This window comes from Lytechinus pictus, chromosome 14 (assembly GCF_037042905.1).
Source record: "Lytechinus pictus isolate F3 Inbred chromosome 14, Lp3.0, whole genome shotgun sequence".
Classification (NCBI taxonomy): domain Eukaryota; kingdom Metazoa; phylum Echinodermata; class Echinoidea; order Temnopleuroida; family Toxopneustidae; genus Lytechinus; species Lytechinus pictus.
Window position 1 is genome coordinate 27,666,455 of NC_087258.1, and position 17,763 is coordinate 27,684,217.

The 17,763-nt window shown below is 36.3% G+C and overlaps 1 protein-coding gene across 1 annotated transcript; it reads left to right on the forward strand.

Annotated features, from left to right (window-relative positions):
- The first annotated feature begins 1,250 nt into the window (after nucleotides 1-1,250).
- LOC129257061 (adaptin ear-binding coat-associated protein 1-like) lies at nucleotides 1,251-17,618 on the forward strand. The gene is made up of 9 exons (XM_064109314.1): nucleotides 1,251-1,385; nucleotides 5,819-5,916; nucleotides 7,204-7,308; nucleotides 8,513-8,594; nucleotides 9,069-9,183; nucleotides 12,666-12,855; nucleotides 13,568-13,673; nucleotides 15,066-15,141; nucleotides 15,553-17,618. Exons 1-8 carry the CDS (start codon nucleotides 1,294-1,296, stop codon nucleotides 15,097-15,099), a joined length of 822 nt encoding a protein of 273 aa, XP_063965384.1. The 5' UTR covers nucleotides 1,251-1,293; the 3' UTR covers nucleotides 15,100-15,141; nucleotides 15,553-17,618.
- Nucleotides 17,619-17,763: the final 145 nt, after the last annotated feature.

Consider the following 17,763-nt stretch of genomic DNA (forward strand, 5'->3'; position numbering starts at 1 on the left):
ATTAATCACCTGTTCATCCATTGTGACGTCAGCGCGCAGAGTGTAAACTATGCGCAGATCATAATGCGCACAAACATAACTGTGGAACGTCCTTAATACACGTCTGTAAAAACCATAGAGATAATTATAATACATCTCTATGGTAAAACTCAAACGCACACACATTCCAGTGGTATCAGTCTAGTTGGAAATGTTACAAATTTTCATCTTTATAGCAATAGCCTATCGTAATGCATGCCCCTTATAAGGTCGTTGATGGTAGGTGTGGCCAAGAGGGACGTGAAAAAGACCTCCGAACTTGGCTAGCCTAGCTGAAAAAGTATATGAAATCAGTGAGATATTCAAGATTCAAGATTCTTTTATTGGTCAATGCACGGATACAAGGAAATTTGGTTTCCAATGGCTTTAACAATAAGTCTACACAAATATGAAAAGTACAATATATCATAACATTATTGAAATACTTTACATTAACAATCAAAATGAATTATTAATAATTATTTAGTATTGATATTGTCCTGCTTAGCGTCAGGGTCATTGAAAAATCAATGCCAGACACTTTTGGTGGTGAGAGAAGAGCCGCCAGACGCAACATTATAAGGGGTCTGACTTCGTATACTAGCGTAATGCAAAAGTCAAAGATCAATGTATTTTCTTATTTAAAAATCTCAAACTTCCGACACTTTTGAACAGGTATCTTGTTTATGCTGAAACCGTGATACACCAAAACTTATAAATGCAGAAAGTGGCTAATGACTGGTTGCATGGGTAGGGTTGGGGTGTGGAGGGGGTGGTTGAGGGGGAAGGGACGGGAGAGGAAGAACACCGCGGAAAAAGGGTATATCTATCTGGGGGGGGGGGGGGTAACTTGACCGAAGAAAAACATTAAAAAGAGAGATCGAGAAAGGTGAAAGATTGTCACCACTAGGAAATTAACCCCTAAAAATGCAAAGCATCAAGAGTGGTTTTGGATTCGAATTTCGTTGTGGGTGGGGGTGGGGGAGGATGGTCTGCCGGGGGCTTTAGAAGATCGATCCGTTGGTCAATATATGGAAATTACTTAGTCATATCTTGGGCACCATGGGGTTACTATACTGACCACGCAGCTAGGAATCTGTATCTATTTCATCTACAGCCTTCCAGTTGGCATTACCCCACCCCCCCCTCCCCTTGAAGGAAAAAAAAAAAGGAATTTGCATTGCTACAATAAAAACCCGGCTGGCATTTCGAGCGAGATGAACGAAAGTTTGTTGACCTCATCTGTCTTCCGGTTTCGCTCATCTCTCATTCAACATGGCAGACATCGACTACGAAAGAGTTTTATGTGTGAAACCCGAGGTTCATGTCTTCAGAATACCGCCTCGGACATCGAATAGAGGATACAGGTAAGAGTGTAGAGGATTAGTACATGCAAATGGGGTAGGTATTGATGTTTTCTAAACATTATTTCTTGTTTTTCAGCCTTATTTTGCAGGCGGCTGATTTTGAAGGGGGCGTGGGGAGCGAGAGGCCGAGAACGCCGGCGGGGACCGGGTTGGTGTGGCCGAAGATGGGCCTCACGTTTTCGCCTAGGCCCTATATAGAGTATATGGCTGCGATGCCCAAGCCAAGGGCCAGGCCAAGACAGAAATGAACGTCTTTTCTCATATTCCTAGGGTTTTATTTAACAGTTTCTGAGTTTCTTAGAGTACCATCCATCCCCAGACAGCGATGTGACGTGTGATGGGGGGATCTAACAGTAACAATAACATCAGTACTGTAGCCGCTGCCGCTGGTCAGAAAATTGGGATTGTCCCAGTTTACAGAGACTGTCTCAATTTTTAAAGATTTCTTCACACAAGAAATCTAGGAAAGTTCATTCACCTATCAAGTGCCGACACCAATCAAGTGTACTAGTCGATGTTAGTATACTAGTAATACTAACCTCGCAATACGTGTGAGTGAGTCGATGTTAACATCAGGTTTCATAACAATATTATTGGAAGACGGTAACTGGTAAGTCATGAAAAATAGACAGTGAACTGGGGGGAATTGAGGTCACTGAATCTATTTTCAGCACTCTCAATTCCCGTAATTGCTGTCTTTGTCCCGTAGGGGGAAGTGAACAAAATGTCCCCTTAAACAAGGACAGTCTCAATTTATCAAGACATGATTTGTCTTGGTTTATGAGGATATCCTTGTTTTCTGGGACAATCCCAATTTTTGGACCAGCGCCTCTACTGTCTAAAGGCAAAGCTACACACTTTGTTTACAAACTATAAAAACTGTGCCAATTTTAATATTTTAAGAAATTATATTTCACTAATTTGTGGCAAACATTCTAACGTTAAAGATCATAAACCAAGAAGAAAATATCACAAAACTCACAAATACGAAAATCCCGCCGTGTTTTCGGAACACCTCTTAATTTCGCTGCTCGATGTAGAAGGGGTCCTGCTAAATCTACGCACTCGATTCGTCATGCAAAAAAATTGTTCAGGGCACTGATGACGCCACTCACTATGTCTTTCGCATTTTAGTATAGTGAGACCACCACATATCGACCACCTCTTTTGAAACCGACCACCTTGCGCGCATTAAAATTATTGCGTATTACAAACGATACGCGCGGGAGAGTAGGCGCAGTGTCCATAGGAATGGTAAGATTCGATTTTACGAGAGAAAGAGAAGGGGAAAAAGGTAAAAATTTAGTAGAATTTATCAAAATTGTTTTGACGAGAACCCCTCCCTGTTTCCAATAGGAAACGGCTTTAGAACAAATTCGTCAATCGTCAAATCATGTGCCGGAGTTCGCAGTGGAAGTAGTGAAACGATCATTTAGCATGTTGACATCATAGAACTGATTTGGAAGAGTCAAAATATTTCGCCACCGCGACAAGAATCGGCCGTAAACTTAGTGTATCGCGGGTGGTCGGTTTCAAAAGAAGGGAGCAAATTATGTAAAATCGTATTCGTTGTTCGCCGATATATACGCGAATTGAATCGGAGTCGCCAATCGAAACATGGGAATCTGATCTGCTCAATTTTCTGCACAAATGAGACGAAAATTAGGTAAAACTGATAAACATTTTCGCAGATACGATACTTAGAAAATTAGGTGGTCGATAAGGGGTAGTTCCAACCATATATGAAATATAAGATATACCATTTTTCTCATTATCCTGTAATATAAAATAAAGTTTTATTCCTCCCTGAACATGTTGAATTACTATTGTTTTACATTTTAGGGTTCAGTGAAGTTGCTCCGTTTTGTCAAATCTGTTTAAAAAAAAATGAAATGAAATATTGTATTGGAGCAATAGGTATTGCCATACCGAGGACATTTTTTTTATGATGCCGCTTTACCCGCCATCATTTACGAGTTCCTTATAAGCCAATGCTTTGCGCATACACAAAATATGAATGAGAAGTTGTAATGCTCTTGACTACATGTACATGAGCCGTGCCTCCATCACGCCTCCCACCACACCCTGTTGTGATATTATACAAATTGATGGAAGGTGGAGGGCAGTGACATACGCATATGGTAGGCCTATATCACTATCAAATGTAGATCTTCAAAGAGTTTTGTGAGCATTATCAAAGTCATTGAATCGTGTATTTTATTTTGTGAAAATGAGGGAAAAAATATTTTGGCTCTTAAGATATTTGAAAAAGCAGTAGATTCTATTGAAAAGATAGTAAAAAAGCGGTAGGTGCTCAAAATGATTAAAAAGCGGGAGAGTTGGCAACTATGCAATTATCTTCCCCACTTTCCAAATAGAATGGTCATGAGCATTTTTGTCTCACCTGCATAGCAGAGTGAGACTATAGGCGCCGCTTTTCCGACGGCGGCGTCAACACCAAATCTTAACCTTAGGTAAAGTTTTTTAAATGACAGCATAACTTAGAACGTATATGGACCTAGTTCATGAAACTTGGCCATAAGGTTAATCAAATATTACTAAACATCCTGCCCGAGTTTCAAGTCACATGACCAAGGTCAAAGTTTATTTAGGGTCAATGATCTTTGGCCAAGTTGGGGGTATCTGTTGAATTACCATCATAACTTTGAATGTTTATGGATCTGATTCAGGAAACTTGGACGTAACAGTAATCAAGTATCACTGAACATCCTGTGCGAGTTTCAGGTCACATGACCAAGGTCAAAGGTCAATAGACTTTGGCTATGCTGGGGGTATTTGTTGAATACGGTAACCATCATAACTCTGAAAGTGTCTGGATCTAGTTCATAAAACTTGGACATAAGAGTAATCAAGTATCACTGCATATATCATGTGAGTTTCAGGTCACATGACCAAAGTCATAGGTCATTTAAGTCAGTGAAATTTGGCCATTTTGGAGGTAATTATTAGATTGCTGTCATAACTTTCAAAGTTTATAGATATTGATTATAAAATGTGGATATAGGGGTAATCAAGTGTCACTGACAAGTCTTAGGTCGCATGATCAAGGTCAAATGTAATTTATTGTCAATGAACGTAGTATTGTATCATTATACATGAATGGCGTTTTTTGTGAATAATTATTTTATAGTAGTTTTCAAAGCCAGCACTGCTGCTGTATTGAATCGCGTGATGCAGGTGAGACTGCCAGAGGCACTCCACTTGTTTATAATAGATAGCAATTAATGGTAATTTGCACGGACAGCTCCACACATCGATTGTGGAGTGGGGGCATCCCAAATCGTTGCTCGGCAAAATGGCAGCTAATATTCAGACCATGCGGCTGAGTGTGCTGTCGAACTTTGAATGCGCTAAACTCCCTTTTCTTTGACTGAGTGGAATTTGTGCAGTGACCTTGTAAAGTTTAATCAATTCTTTTTAAACCAGTTAAGATTCAATGCTTGTTTGAACATCCTTTGTCTATGTTGCAGATGTAAATTTTGTGATCATTGTGTGTCATATGATTATAACTGTGCAGACATGCTGTGTGTCTACTAGGAGAGTGCACAGACTTAGGGTACCATGGCGTAAATGTAACATAGTTAGCAAACAATTTCAAAATGAATATCAAACAAATCTTGAAAATTTAATCAAGATATTATTTTCTTATATTCGTACATGTAGCTTTCAGCATATGAGTTATTTGATGAAAATCAATGACTTTGGCCCAAAATTAAATCAAAGTCGCAAAGCTCTTGTCCCTGATTCTGATGCAAGATCATCTTCTCTATTCTCTTGGATTGCTTAAATTATTAACATATAAGCAAAGATCCACATCTACATGTAATATACATATCCAAACTGCACTAAATTTGTAAACATTGAAAGTACACTTAAAGTGGACCGGATAGGAGGCTTGATAGCTCAGTCAGTAGAGCAGATTCTAGTGACCTGGGTTTCTTACCCCCACTTTGTGCGCCAGTGCCCTTTGATGAGGCATTTATTCTCATCATTTACTTATTTATTCTAACTCATTTTGAGACTGCTACCTGGCTGGAATTTATATTTAAAGATCAAATCAACCTAAACAACCAGTCTACTTGAATGAAAAATTAAATAAGCAGAAATTCAAGTACTGGTACTTTTCTTTCTCACTGGCAAAATTCATGGTATTATCTTTATGATGAGGGCCCATTGCATAAACGTTGCTGTAATGATAACTGTGCTCTCCAATAATAATTACCATAATAAAAATGCTCAAAAGCCAATGAAAATCAAATATTCATTGGAATTTTACATTGGAATTTACATTGGAGTTTATTTATAAAACCGGTCTAGGGTAGAATTCTATATCAGTAAATATTTTCCCTGATGAGATGCGAACATTGCAATGTATTCATTTTATTATACTTTTTTTTCTTGTTGCAATTTAGAGCTGCAGATTGGAAGTTAGAGTCACCAGACTGGACTGGAAGGATGAAGATTGTCACAAAAGACAAGAAACTCTCAATCAAACTTGAAGATAAAGCAGGTAAACCTTACAGGTCATTACTGGGGGGGCTTTTCAATAAAATTATTTGTTAAGTTATGAATGATAACAAACAACCTTGGAATATTTCACAAGAAAATCTCAATTAAATTTGAAGATAAATCGGGTAAACCTTGCAAGTCATACTGGGGGCTGTTATATAAAGCAGTAGTGCTGTTGTCGATAGGCCTCATATCAACATCGATGTCGACATACGAAGGATTTTCAATGTTTCCGACATGCACGCACCCACATCGACATGTAAACATTAAATAAAAAGGGGTCTAGCCTAGAGTCACAAGTGTAAAGCTTACCTGAAAAGTTAGAAGCATTTATCCCCATTAATTGGCTCAATTAAAAGGTTTATTCAGCTTAGCAGCGCATTGAATTAAAAAAAAATGCATGAGAGCTGCATGCCGTGGCAGCAGAAATACGTCAGTGCGGGGCCCTAGCCCGACGATCATTTGATGAACCTCTATATGCAGTGCGCTAGCGCTAGTGAGCGTAGCATGCAGCATTCACCGTATTCATCACTATTCACTGCACCGTGCTTGATAATATGCTGCTCCTCAATGTATTACTTTTCACATAAACGTGAGCAGTAGCGAACACGTGTTTTTGTCAAAGTTGTGACCGCCGTAATTGAGCGCTTACTTCATTTCACAAAGTCACAGAAAACTTACCTTCCTTCTTTTGAGATCATTGCACGGATCACCGCAGAAGTGGTACTGAAATTATCGATTGATTTTTATTATTTTTTATTGTCATTTTGAGGAGCTTGTGCTTGCAGCACATGTGTACCAGCGTATAATACGCAATGATCACTGTTGCAATCAGTGATTCTCAGTGAGTGTTATTGCACAATGCTTTCGAGACCGGATCTTGGTACAAAAACTTGATTCTCCAGAATAAATGTGGATTAAATCGGTGTTTTTGGAAGTGAATTCACTCTAGCAAGTAGTCAAAATATGTTTTCCCGAACTGAGCATGTATTATAGATTTAGATGTAGTGTGGGGATATCACTTGTGTCAAGGTGAATACATTTGATTGAGATAGTGTTATGTGTTACGATCGAATGATTGTTAGGAAGCCTAGGGCTAGGCTAAATTGTAAATTACGGTCCCTTTTTCATGTCGACATTGTCGATGTCTGGATTAATATTTAAGTGATATGTTGACATGGATTTTTGTTCCCGACAACAGCACTACATATACCAGTAATGATAAAAACCTGATTTTAGCCTGAAAGCAGGAAGTTTATAATGACAACCGTTCATTCTATTGATCTAGGTGAGTTGTTTGCTCAGGCTCCAATAGATACCTATCCTGGTCCTGAAGTAGAAACTGTTCTTGATTCCAGCCGATATTTTGTGATCAGGATACAAGATGATTCAGGTGAGCATATTAATATTAGGTGATTTCACTTTTTAGTGTTGACCCTTTTGTTGTTAGATTGGGGTAATTTCAGGTTTGTTGTTGACCTTTCAGTATTAGTATTGGATGGTTTATACTAAGTTCAATGATGGCCTGATGGTGATAATATTGGCTGATTTCAAATTCAGTGTTGACCTAATGGTGCTTGTATTTGATGGTTTCAAGTTCAGTGTGAACATTTTAGTGTTAGTATTGAGTGATTTCAGGTTTGGTGTTGACCTTTTGGTGTTAGTATTGGATAATGTCAAGTTCAGTTTGGACTTTATAATGTTAGTATTGGGCTAATTTTGGGGAGATCAATAACGTGATTTGGATTATTTTTTGTAAATTCCCATTTGATTTTGGAACTTGGTTTAATCCAAATTTGGGTTTCAACACCAAACTTGAAATATTCCATTTTCCTCATCGTTAAAATTCTATATAAACTCCTCAAAAAAAGTTTGGAAATCTGAGTTTGGCCATTAATTTCTCCCAACTCCCAATTTTATGCAATGGATATTTGATATCATTTAAAAGATCATTTAATTGTCTTTAAAATGATACCCTACATGATATGATTATGGTTCACATGGAGGTGCAGTGCCTTGAAATGTGGTGCAAGATGACACAATATTGAAAGTCACTGTTCTTTTTTTTCTGTGGTGATGAGTGAGTTTCTCAGCGGTTTCTTTTGTTTTCATGCTCGTTAACACCAACTTAACATGGAATCCAACACACCTCAGCGCTAGCCAACACATAACAAACAAACAAACATGCAATCATGCTATCTCACAGATCTCCATGTTAATGTTGATGTTAAGGTGCATGAAAACAAAAGAAACCGCTGAGAAACTGGCTTATCAACACAAAAAAAGAACTGTGACTTTCAATATTGTCTCATTTTGCAACTTTTGAATTTTGACCTTGCCCCACATTTCAAGGCACTGCACCTCCATGTGAACCATAATCATATCATGTAGGGTATCATTTTAAAGGGAATTAATTAAATGATCTATTCATTGGTATCAATCACACATTAATATTCACTAAAACCGAGGAGGGATTATCGATCAAAGTCAGATTTCCGAACTTTTTTTGAGGGGTTTATATGTTTTTACAACACCTTTGTACAGGTGCGGATCCAGCCAGATTAGATACAATACCATTTCAATCTGATTTCTTGCAGGTAGAAAAGCTTTCATTGGAATTGGTTTCCATGACAGAGGAGATTCCTTTGACTTCAATGTTACTCTTCAAGATCATTTTAAGTAAGTTTCTTTTTATAGGAAAATGATGATGCTAATGATTATAACAAGGCTGAAAGAGGCTTTGTAGCCAGTGCATGCTTATCCATATATGACAATCCAGTTTATCATTTTATCCTATTTCTTTATATCAATTATAATAATATGTCCATTTATAACCACAGTTACAATTTGCATATACTCTACTGTACTTGGTGTTTAATAGTATTGGGTGATTTCAGGTTTGGTGTTGACCTTTCAGTATTAGTATTGGCTGATTTATAGTTCAATGATGGCCTAATGGTGATAGTATTATATTATTACGGCAGCTGTAGCTGAGCATTTCATAAAAGGACTTGTTATATGTTAATTCTGACAAAGTCTGTTTAATCCAATAATTACCAGCCAATCAAAAATTATTAGATAACTATTGCAGATTTAACAGATTTGGCCTCTGACTGACTTAACACTAAGTTTCTTTGTATTTTGATTTTCCAGAGGAGTGAAACAGGAGCAGCAATTACAGATGGAAATGGCAGATGCATCCAAGAATCCAGCACCAAAATTAGATCTTGGATTCAAGGAAGGTCAAACGATTAGAATAAACCTGGGGGTAAGACAAAAGATTTGTCAAACAATTAGAATAAACCTGGGGGTAAGACAAAAGATTTGTCAAACAATTAGAATAAACCTGGGGGTAAGACAAAAGATTTATCAAACGATTAGAATAAACCTGGGGGTAAGACAAAAGATTTATCAAACGATTAGAATAAACCTGGGGGTAAGACAAAAGATTTGTCAAACGATTAGAATAAACCTGGGGGTAAGACAAAAGATTTATCAAACGATTAGAATAAACCTGGGGGTAAGACAAAAGATTTATCAAACGATTAGAATAAACCTGGGGGTAAGACAAAAGATTTATCAAACGATTAGAATAAACCTGGGGGTAAGACAAAAGATTTGGCAAACGATTAGAATAAACCTGGGGGTAAGACAAAAGATTTGTCAAACAATTAGAATAAACCTGGGGGTAAGACAAAAGATTTATCAAACGATTAGAATAAACCTGGGGGTAAGACAAAAGATTTATCAAACGAGGAGAATAAACCTGGGGGTAAGACAAAAGATTTGTCAAACGATTAGAATAAACCTGGGGGTAAGACAAAAGATTTATCAAACAATTAGAATAAACCTGGGGGTAAGACAAAAGATTTATCAAACGATTAGAATAAACCTGGGGGTAAGACGAAGATTTTTCAAACGATTAGAATAAACCTGGGGGTAAGACAAAAGATTTATCAAACGATTAGAATAAACCTGGGGGTAAGACGAAGATTTTTCAAACGATTAGAATAAACCTAGGGGTAAGACAAAAGATTTGTCAAACAATTAGAATAAACCTGGGGGTAAGACAAAAGATTTGTCAAACAATTAGAATAAACCTGGGGGTAAGACAAAAGATTTGTCAAACAATTAGAATAAACCTGGGGGTAAGACAAAAGATTTGTCAAACGATTAGAATAAACCTGGGGGTAAGACAAAAGATTTGTCAAACAAGTAGAATAAACCTGGGGGTAAGACAAAAGATTTATCAAACGATTAGAATAAACCTGGGGGTAAGACAAAAGATTTATCAAACGATTAGAATAAACCTGGGGGTAAGACAAAAGATTTGTCAAACAATTAGAATAAACCTGGGGGTAAGACAAAAGATTTATCAAACGATTAGAATAAACCTGGGGGTAAGACAAAAGATTTGTCAAACAATTAGAATAAACCTGGGGGTAAGACAAAAGATTTGTCAAACGATTAGAATAAACCTGGGGGTAAGACAAAAGATTTGTCAAACGATTAGAATAAACCTGGGGGTAAGACAAAAGATTTGTCAAACGATTAGAATAAACCTGGGGGTGAGACAAAAGATTTACCAAACGATTAGAATAAACCTGGGGGTAAGACAAAAGATTTGTCTAACAATTAGAATAAACCTGGGGGTAAGACAAAAGATTTATCAAACGATTAGAATGAACCTGGGGGTAAGACAAAAGATTTGTCTAACAATTAGAATAAACCTGGGGGTAAGACAAAAGATTTATCAAACGATTAGAATAAACCTGGGGGTAAGACAAAAGATTTATCAAACAATTAGAATAAACCTGGGGGTAAGACAAAAGATTTGTCAAACAATTAGAATAAACCTGGGGGTAAGACAAAAGATTTGTCAAACGATTAGAATAAACCTGGGGGTAAGACAAAAGATTTGTCAAACAATTAGAATAAACCTGGGGGTAAGACAAAAGATTTGTCAAACAATTAGAATAAACCTGGGGGTAAGACAAAAGATTTGTCAAACAATTAGAATAAACCTGGGGGTAAGACAAAAGATTTACCAAACGATTAGAATAAACCTGGGGGTAAGACAAAAGATTTACCAAACGATTAGAATAAACCTGGGGGTAAGACAAAAGATTTGTCAAACAATTAGAATAAACCTGGGGGTAAGACAAAAGATTTGGCAAACGATTAGAATAAACCTGGGGGTAAGACAAAAGATTTACCAAACAATTAGAATAAACCTGGGGGTAAGACAAAAGATTTGTCAAACAATTAGAATAAACCTGGGGGTAAGACAAAAGATTTATCAAACGATTAGAATAAACCTGGGGGTAAGACAAAATATTTACCAAACGATTAGAATAAACCTGGGGGTAAGACAAAAGATTTGGCAAACGATTAGAATAAAACTGGGGGTAAGACAAAAGATTTCACATTTTGGGCTATATTCTGAACTCAGTGTTTAATTCAAAGTCTGGTCTAAATTTTTGGCGACTTTATGGATAGCTGATTGTGACCAAAATCTTCCAATAGTAGAGGTTCAATTAGTTGACGTTCGATTCCTGAATTTGGTTTTCTTCACAATTAAAGCATGAGGAAAAAGCACAGTAAACATACAAGAAATATACATTTAAAACAAAATGCTGACATTTTTGGGTTCCCATGTAGTCGAACATGTAGATCATCGTCTAAATTACGCTTGACTTTGAGTCTTTGAGTATTTTGATTATTTTTTAACCTGCTGGAGATTGAGCTCACGTAATCTACAACAGGTTAGTGGTAAATAGTGTTTACCCGACTCCTAAGAAGTTAATAATGATAGTAATAAGCTGAATTTTTATAGCGCTTTTTGCCTGAGGATACAAAGCGCTATTATTACCCCGGTTTTGACTCGAGCTACTATCACTGGCGCTCAGTGCACACAAGGGTTTAATCCTGCTGGGTAGCCATTCACCTCACCTGGGTCGAGTGCAACACAATGTGGATAAAGTTCTTGCTGAAGGAAAACACGCCATGGCTAGGATTCAAACCCACGACCCTCTGTTTGAAAGGCAAGAGTCAGAACCAGTAGACCACGACGCGCCAACTAATTGTGAATTGTGAATAAGTAGCCTATAAGGGACCGGGAAATTAAGATTAACCCATTGACTTGTGAATTCTGAAATTCCCATATAGACTGTTCACATGGTCGTCTTGTTCTAGGAGGCTACATGTTGAATTTCAATTCAAATATAGTGAGGTATATTGCTAGGAAACACTCATACATTCCAGCCCGTATTCTCAAAATACATGTGGAGGTTTAAATTGTATCATGATACAATACCATGACTTATGCAGATTTCTTGTAATATCCCACTTTCCTTTTAGCGCCCTTTGCTACAAGAGTGCGAAATGCTTTCAGCACGTTTAAAAAAAAAAATAATATCACGACTTTCTTAGCAATAACTATTCCCACCTTTTTGTTAAAGAAATTTTCTTTGTTCTGATTAAAAAACTAGATAGAGATATTCATTTCTTTATGAGTACTATCAGTATAGATTTGAATTGAGTTTGTAAAGTTTAGTTTCCTTTCTATAATGATGCTCATCTTGGCAATATTGTTATAGAATAGCAGATTATCGTTGACATCTCCATATATTTCATTTTACTTCAATTTTCAGATTCTGTCTATTACCTCTGAAACTTTGTTACTGTAATATAACTGATGATGGTACATGTGAACATTAAGAATATCTATTTTTTATTTTGTTTATTTAGAACAAATCTGCCAAGTCAAGACCAAAGCCATCTGCTGGTGGAGGGGGCACCCCCATCTTACTACCCCCACCCCCTGGGGCAGGGTCAGGGGCAGGAATAAAAGCACCTCCCATGGCTGTTCCACCTCCAGCACAACAACAACAACAAGCAGTACAACCAAATCCATCACAGCAGCCTAGTGATTTATTAGGTGAGAAAATGTATCAATTAAAAAAGCAGCTAATGCCCTATTTACATGTACATTATGTCTACAATCATTGTTGGATGGCCGTAGGGGGACCGTATGATTTTCGTACAGATTCATGATCATCGTAGGTTCTAAGATTTTGTTTAGTGCCGAGTAATACAAAATTTTCAAAACCATAGAGTCATAGCCCTCAAATAAATTACAGGGGCATCATATGATCAGCACAGGATCATTGTACATTCATCGCATGGTCATCGTATGATCAGCGCAGGGACACTACTATCTCTGTATGGCATCTGTATGGCTTTGTATTTGGTTCTGTAAATGTCAAATAAGAAATCTTACGATGGTCATAAAGAATATGAACACAAAAATCATCGCCCATAGCTATCACCTACAAAAAAAACGTAGACTAATCCATCGTGTGCTGATTGTAGCAAATGTTGAAGAGGCATTACCTTTTCTAAATCGACTAATCGCTAAAGTTGAACAGGTTTTGTTTGGTCCCAATCTTTCCATAATTCTAAACACAGATTAAATGTAACTGCAGATTTTGTTCTGTTATTGCATTCATGTATTGATATCTTTGTTTTTACTTGTCTGTATATTAGGTATGCTTTCAAATTTTATATAAAGTTTTTGTGTATTACTCTACTACATTTATGTTCATGCCCAGTAAACTTACAAATGAACTCTATGTTATTCTTATCTTTAGGGGGCTTTGGCAGTTCTTTCAGTGCCCCACCCCCAGCAACAGTTCAACCACAAACCCAGCAAAATACTAGTGCGTCAGAATGGGGAGACTTCACAAGTGCACAAACGTAAGAAACAAATCTTTTTTTTTCTTTAGGTATGCACTAAAAATGCTTTCTAACATTAATTAAGAGATAAACAGACACAATCTTCCTGAGCAAAATTTATTATAGTCTCAAACATTCCTGGTAAATGTGTCCCCTTGGTGCGTTTCAAATTTGTACAGGAGCATATGGGAGGGGGTTGTCACACGAAAAGTGCAAATATCCAAAATATAAGATTGCTTTTGATGGCAATTGTTAATTTTAATGGGTTTAAAGACAAAACTTAAAGGACAAGTCCACCCCAACAAAAACTTGAATTGAATAAAAAGAGAAAAATTCAACAAGCATTACACTGAAAATTTCATCAAAATCGGATGTAAAATAAGAAAGTTATGACATTTTAAAGTTTCGCTTCATTTCACAAAACAGTGATATGCACATCTCGGTCGGTACGCAAATGGGGGAACTGATGACATCACTCACTCACTATTTCTTTTGTATTTTATTATATGAAATATTTTGATTTTCTCGTCATTGTCATGTGAAATGAAGTTTGATTCCTCCCTGAACACGTGGAATTCCATTATTTCAACATTTTGTGCTTCAGGCAAGGAGGTCCTAATCGTCAAATTCGTAAAAATTGAAATATTGTATAATTCAAACAATAAAAAACAAAAGAAATAGTGAGTGAGTGACATCATTGACTCTCTCATTTGGATGTAACTGGCTCGTTCATATAACTATTTTGTTAAAAATAAGCAAAACTTTGAAATGTCATAACTTTCTTATTTTACATCCGATTTTGATGAAATTTTCAGCATTGTGCTCGTCTGATTTTTCTCTATTGATTTAAATCAACATTTTTCTGAGCTGGACTTGACCTTTAAATGTAATCTTACATGATATGTCCCTCACATCCCCCAACTCTGTACAACTCTAAGTCATTGAATTAGAAATTATTAGAGAGGCATAATATGTCAAGCATCACGATTTGTGAAAATGTATTCCATGGTAATAATATGTTGTCATGACATCGCACTGCAGTACTAAACAATGTACCAAATAACGCTCGAGCAGACTAAAACTATCATGACCGACCATGAACATATGTACTGTAAAAAGCTTTTGTTTTCTGTGTCGCTATTTTTATAAAGCAAATAATGCACTTGCCCTATCATGTAAAGGCAGTAAACTTGGTTTCTTCAGATGGTACATAATGGGCACTTAGCTTAAAGCACAGTGCAGCACCTATCTCGAGACATTGTGCACTCTGCATTTCCACTATTAAACACACTCAGTTCCGTATGTAATGTAATTTCTATACAAATGAATAGTTATTGTTTTATCAAGTAATTGCTGCCTTGGAAGTATTTACCAATAAAATTCTCTTTTTTTTTATTTCCTCTTTATCACTAGGTCATCAAACGATGGAGGTTGGGTGCAATTCTGAAATTAGAATTATATTTATAGAAGTCCTAATTATGTATGATAGGTAAGTTCAAATGTATCCTGTAGGCAAAACAGTCATTTTTTTTTTTTTGGGGGGGGGGCTACTTTTAACAAACTACTGCATCAATATGTAAAGTTGGATTTACATTATAGTGAGCATTTCAAGATTTCAACCTGAGCCCCAGTGTAATTTTCCTCTGGTATGAGTCTATGGAGATTCACAAATATATGTATCACGAAATTATTAATCCTGTTCCTTTTTGACAGACAAAGCTTTTCTTTACAATAAACCAATAAAAAGCCGAATTAGCATTACACTGTAGTCCATGCAAAACCCCTCTTCAGATTGCACTTTGAAATTAATGTGGTGCACAAGTGATTCTGTATCAGTACAATGTGATGCACATATCACTATCCCTTTGCTTCTCTCTCTCTCTCTCTCTCTCTATTGCAGGGAGACAACCTCTTCTCCAGGAGAGTATACTCTCCATTAAGAAGTTAACTGCCCAACCTCTGCCCCATGAGAAACCCCCTGCCATGCTATCCATCCACCATGTTTGAAAACCTAGACCATGTTTCCACTGGATGCCACCAAACTGTGATCCTTATAAAGGACATGACCAAAGACTGTTCATATAAATGTGGTGTCAGGACCCTTTCACATATTGTTGTGGATTATGGCAAGTCATGTGTGGATTTACTGTCAGTACTCATCAGAACCCTAGAACCGATGTGAATGGATACAGCAACATCATCTACATGTTTCTACTTATTTCAGTGTAAATTGTTTATAGCACCTAGTGTTTTTTTTCTTCTAATTTATCTTTTGTAATCTGTGAGTATTGAAAATTTATTTGGTATAGTGTGAACAGGATAAAGCAAAAATGCATGTTTAGTGACATCATCAGAAATATCATCATTTTGTTTTGATGAAAGAATTATTAAAAAAGTAAATGATCATGATTACATTGTCATTTCAGTGTGAAATAATAAATCTAATAAGGTTTATATGCAATCCTATAGTCCATCCCTTTCCCTCCTAATGGTCTCTGTCTGATCTACTTTACTGGCCTTCTGTATATAGACTGTCCATCTGCCTTTAATCTAACCCCAACTCCACTGGCACTACACATGATACTTGTTATTATACATGTACCAACTATGGAGCAATTACTTACTTTCTTCTGGTCTACCAGAATCAGAAGGCACATATGTTTCATTTATACACTTTGTGCTCATTTACTTGAATGCTGTTTGATTTCTGTTAAACCACAATCATATTTTGTCTTTAGTTTGAAATTACATGTTTGTTACTGAGGTATAAATATTCTGTAATTTGTGGCCTTTAATTGTGTTTGAGCCAGGGCAGATCAATTTGTATTAATTTGCAGCTTATTGAATTTGTTTTCCATGTGATAGTGAGTGCTAGCTACCATGTATCTTTATCATGGTAGTGGGGAAAAGGTGATATTTTGGTGCAAGATGGTAAGTAATTTTGTATACAATGAGTAGAATCTTGAAGGTTATGTGAGAGTTGACCAGACTGAAGCCAGTTTAGTGATTGGAGAATAGGGCAAATTTGTATTTATTTATGCTCTTGGAGGATAGTTATAGAAAACTATTTTGCATAAAAAAGGTTGACCGAGCTCCGGGGCTTACAACTCTATTTTTGTCAATTTCATTTATGATTCTTGTATAAGTCATGCTCATATTTTCTTTCTATGATTGATTTGTATTATAAACCTTTTAGCCTCAGTTTTATTGAATTTTTTTGTAAAATTCCAAAATCATTCCTATTTGAATAAGTAACATAATCATCTGCGTAGTTTACATCAGTCCCACATCTGCTTTATTATCAAATGTGAAGTTTGTTAGTTTTTGTTAGTGAACTTCAAAGTGTATTATTCCACTCTTTTTATCTTTCATTGTCCCTAATTATAAAAGTCATTATTGTTGGTCACTCTTAGCTGTTTTATTCACTGTCATTGGTGAATTTGCTTTGTTGCTCTCTGCCCATGCCCTGTTACTGTCATAATTATTTTTTGAAGGTAGGAAAAGACAAATTAAATTTTTGAAGTGTGAGAGCAAAAATACTTAAAATATAAGGAGATCATGTACAGTTGTGCTCAAAAGTTAGTGAACCCCACCACAAAATGCACATTTTCATGCTCAGTGTTGAATGTAGTCAACACTACAATGTTCGGAAAGCCCAGAGAAGCATACTTTATTGAATGTAATATTTGATCACCTGACTTCACCATTGAATATCTAAAATAACTTGAACACTTTAAATATATTCATTTTCTGATTGGGTTCACTAACTTTTGAGCAAAACTGTATGGGAACATGCCAATATTTTGTTTGCACTACATGCCAATTATTCATCAAATCCTGCTGGAAAGTCTGTATCCATTGTTAGCGTTGGTTAAAGAGTTAATAATATAATGAAATTGTTGGTTGGATAGTGATGTCTAGAAAGAATTATATTTATTGGAAGTATAATCATGTTTTTAATTCAAAGAGCTTTCGCCTTATCTTTTGTTTTTATTTTATGGAGGGTAAAAAGACGTGATGTCTTTCGATTTAAGATGATATGAAGAGATACATTGTATTTTTAAGACATTTGCTGACTGTGCTTTAGTTTATCAGAGCTCTTTGTTATCAT